Source organism: Zootoca vivipara, chromosome 11 (assembly GCF_965207765.1).
Source record: "Zootoca vivipara chromosome 11, rZooViv2.hap1.1, whole genome shotgun sequence".
Classification (NCBI taxonomy): Eukaryota; Metazoa; Chordata; class Lepidosauria; order Squamata; family Lacertidae; genus Zootoca; species Zootoca vivipara.
Genome location: NC_142594.1, coordinates 6,914,124 through 6,918,219, shown reverse-complemented (window position 1 = coordinate 6,918,219; position 4,096 = coordinate 6,914,124). Strand labels below are relative to the sequence as shown.

Sequence of the window (4,096 nt, the reverse complement as noted above, 5' to 3'; positions counted from 1 at the left end):
TCTCTCTTCCAGCAACATCTCAGCAGCCTGTTGCACGCCATCCTCAGGATGGAGGAATACAAGGCAGCTGTGCGCCGGAACTTCCCACAGCTGCTGATCACTCTCCTGGGGATGGTTGTCAACTTCCACTACGACCAGGAATTCCTCAGGTGAGTAGTGTGTTGCAAAGGGGCCAATGGAGTCCTTTTCCCTTCAACCTCGGGGGGTTGCCAGTCCAGCTTGGTTTTCCAAGGGAGGCTCTCCTTCAGGCTGTTGCTAGGGAGGAAGGATGGGGAAGGAATTTGAGTGGGTGGCAATGACCCGCCTGCTAAAACTGGCCTTGCTTTGGTTACAGAGGGGCTAAGGAAGTTCTGCACCTCCTCCTCGGCACCACCGGAGAACAAGTAGAGGCGGCCACTATCGACCAACTTTTCTGCCGGGAGAATTTCAGCCAGGGGTTGTCTGCCATGGTGAGGTAAGAGGAAGAAAACGGTGACCTTCCCCAATGGTCTGGCAAACGGAGCTCAAGGCACAGGATCGGACTGTGCCCCTGTTTGCTTCCTGCGGCGTCTTTCCCTTCCTTACCCAGACCTGGTTCTCCATTTCAGAGCTGTCGGAAAGCGACACTGGTGGATCCCTCCCATGGTGGAAAATATCACCGCTGCTCTCGAGGACCAGGAGTTTGCCGGAATGCCACAAGTAGCGGCAGCTATCTACATCGAGGTGAGGGGGCTGACGCGGGAAGAAATGGGTGCAGCAAGGAGGCCGTGGCTTGGTTTCTGCCGTGTGTTGGGCTTTGTGCTCTACAGCTCTACGGTTCCTTGTGTTCTTGGTTCCCCAACCAGCCTCCATCAGAATTTGGACCTTGCAGCTGCGTTTACCTTCCATATTCTGTGGCTTATGTCAAGGCTACTTTGAGCCTAAGGACAGTTGCCTGTTTTAGTGCTCCTCAGAGTAGACCCATTGGATTTGATGTACATGATGAACTTTGGTCCATTCACTTCAGTGGCTTTGCTCTGTGCAGAACTGCAGATGGTGGATAAAAGGAGAGCCTGCCTCAGCCTCTCATCACTGAAGACTTTCTTTCTCTTTGGGCCTCTTTAGCTGCTCAGCTGCCGTCTGCAGGTCTATCCCTGTGAGGATACACTGGAGCAGCTCCTCACCTGGCTGAAACACGACCACCTGCAAGTCCGGAAGCTCAGCATCAGAGGGATATCCCTGCTTCTGGACTCTGACATGGCAAGTGATGCTCAGAGGGAGGGAGGGGGAGCACAGACCTTGATTCTAATCATGGCCCAGCACTCTTTTGCTGACAGAGGGGCCTAACAGACCTTTGAAAAGATTCTCTCTTTTGTGTAGGACCCTTCGCTTCTGCGGCTGTCGCTGCTGGATTTCCTCCCTGATGCAGAAGCTGATGTCTTCCCAGAGTTGATAGAGCTGGTAGACCAAGCCTACCTCTCCAGGGAGCTGGGAGAGGAAGACCTGAAGATGCTGGCGGCAACCTACTGCGGTCTGGCTGCCCATGTGAGTATTAGGGAACACATGACATCACACAGGGTGGAGGAGGAATGCTTTGGAAGAGGAAGGGTGGTGTTTAGACTGGCATGCAGCGGAGAACTTCTGGCTTCAGGAGGGTGTTCCTCTGGAGCACCTTCTCTTGGAAGCCTGCCTGGAAAACACAGGGGGAGAGTCACCCCTGCCCCCAGTCTCCCCCAGAAGGAGGATAGGGGGCTTAGCAGCCTCAAAACACCTTGGTGAACAAGAGAAAGGAAACTGATCTGATGAGAAACACAACCTCTGATCTTTTCTGCCTACAGGAGGAAGCCTCTGCCCGGGCATCAGCCATCAAGCATCTGGGGCTGCTTCGGGGCTGGGCGAGAGACCAAGGGCTTCCCATAACAGCAGAAGCAGCAGCCATTAATGAACTGGTCACCGTCCTCATTCACCTCGAAGACGAGGACGAGGTGGCCAAGGTGAGGGCCAAGGAGGTGGACTTATACAGTAGGAGGGAGGGATTGTTCTCAGGAGCTTCCAAGAATATGTACTGTCATTTGTAACCCTCTTCTCTTCTTGTGTTGCAGGCCGCAAGGAGGGCTCTTTCCCAACTAGCCCCACAAGTCAAGTGGTGGGCGCATCCCAACAAATTTAGCCTCCACTTTGCTCTCCACCAGGCTGCCAAGCATCTGGTAAGGTCCCTCTGCTTCGTTTGCAGCTTTGCCCGGGGATGTCTTTGGGGGTGACAGGCTCTTCTGCCACACTCTCAAGCCTCTCTGATGCCACTTCTCCTTTGCCAACAGAGCAAGACCTTCAGCAAGAACACCCTTCGGAGTGCTGCCTTGACATGTACGAAGCCCTATGCCAACAGGCTGCCAGCAGTCTCCAGGGTGGCAGCTCTGCTTCTGGGTAAGCCAAGCAATGTCCTTCCCTGGTAGGGATGGACATAAACGTCTTGGTAACGATGGCAGGGAGGATGGGCATGTCCCCAGGCCACCTGCTAGGTAGGGCTCCATCTGCGCCCGGATCTTGCTCTGAGTACTCTGCGAGGGTGGAGGCCTCTAGACCAGGCATCCCCAGACTTCAGCCCTCCAGATGTTTTGGACTACAATTCCCATCTTCCCCGACCACTGGTCCTGTTAGCTAGGGATCATGGGAGTTGTAGGCCAAAACATCTGGAGGGCTGCAGTTTGGGGATGCCTGCTCTAGACGCATCAGAGCATACCTGTCCTCCTACCGAGCTGCCTCTGTCTCCGCTTGCTTTGCACCGAGGTGACGTCCCTTTTCTTGCCCTGTCTCTCTAGGTCATCTGGCTTTCCGGGATGCCAGTTTCATCCACAGTGAAGACATGGCATCCTACGGCACATGTAAGTGAGACATACGGAGGGCAGGGAGGGATGCTTCTGCTGAGAAAGGGCTTTAGGGGAAGGCAGATTCCCAGATGTATGTGCAGACAGAGGTGCCCACAAGATGAACATGCAAAGAGGATTGGAATGTGACTTCACTGCCCTCTCTCACACACAAATATTCCCCTACCCCACACCCTGGTCCTGAGAAGAGCTCTGGTGGGGGTGCTTTGCAAGTTTTTGCCTTGTGAAAAGCTGATTCCTTGCTCAACCTTTCTCCCTTGCCACTCAGGGCTGGAAGAGATGCAGCAGCACGAGGAAGAAGGGCTCAGGCGGACAGGGAGGAGCTGCCTGAACATCATGCAGCGGGCCAGTAAACATCGGCAGAAAGGCAGGGTCCAGCGCCTTGTGAGGAGGCTGCTCCACTGTGTTCACAGGGAACCTTACCCGCAGGAGTTTCTGAGCTGCATGCCAGGTGAGTGAGGCATCTGGTGGGCTATTTGGACATCTGGTGGGCTATTTGGAGATGACGTTTCTCAAAAGAACCCTTTCTCCTCGTGACAGAACGTCCGCAGTCGCGCCAGGGCAAGGCAACATGAACATCAGAGTTGTGCTGCAGATATACCATCTTCTGCTCTCCGTGGGATCCAGTCTGGACCAGCGCCAGGAACATCAACGCCATCAGAATTGACCAAGAGGAGTGGTGCTGCCCTCACGACCCTCCATACATAGCGGTAAGAAACTTTGTTGTTGTGTTTCTTGTTGGTGTTCTTTTTTTATTGTTTAGTGTTTAAGAACCATTTAGTGTTTAGTGTTTAAGAGCCATTTAAAACGCCCCCTACCCTGCAAATCAAACAGCACCCACCCAATTTAAAGCCCCATCCTTGTTAAAACAGTCATGTTAACTGGTCCACGATCTGGTCTCGCCCCATAAGTGTCGCCCCCAAAGGGACGATCTTTCCTTTGTTGTTTTCCCTTTATTGGGGGTCCCACCCCCAGGACAGACAGGCTTTATGGAGCTTCCCCAGTCACTGGTGTACGCCATGGGTCCGGTTCCTTGCACAACTCTCTGCCATCCTCTCAAGTGGGGGGCAGGGCAGGCAACCCCCCAGCAGCAACTTTCTTCCATTTTTTTGTTTATTAACAAGCAGCAGGGATTTTTTGGGGGGAGGGGCAATAAGAGGGTCTAACATTCATGAGATTTAGTACCCTTTCTAACACAATCTCTTTTCTCTCTTTCCTGCATGGAACAAAACCGCGATGGGAAACGGCGGCCT

The 4,096-nt window shown here is 53.5% G+C and overlaps 1 protein-coding gene across 1 annotated transcript; it reads left to right on the top strand.

Moving 5' to 3' along the window:
* Nucleotides 1-1,215: 1,215 nt before the first annotated feature.
* On the top strand, nucleotides 1,216-3,418 carry LOC148684195 (uncharacterized). Its single transcript, XM_088654227.1, has 8 exons — nucleotides 1,216-1,227; nucleotides 1,339-1,503; nucleotides 1,797-1,952; nucleotides 2,061-2,165; nucleotides 2,277-2,382; nucleotides 2,778-2,840; nucleotides 3,112-3,294; nucleotides 3,384-3,418. Exons 1-8 carry the CDS (start codon nucleotides 1,216-1,218, stop codon nucleotides 3,416-3,418), a joined length of 825 nt encoding a protein of 274 aa, XP_088510353.1.
* Nucleotides 3,419-4,096: the final 678 nt, after the last annotated feature.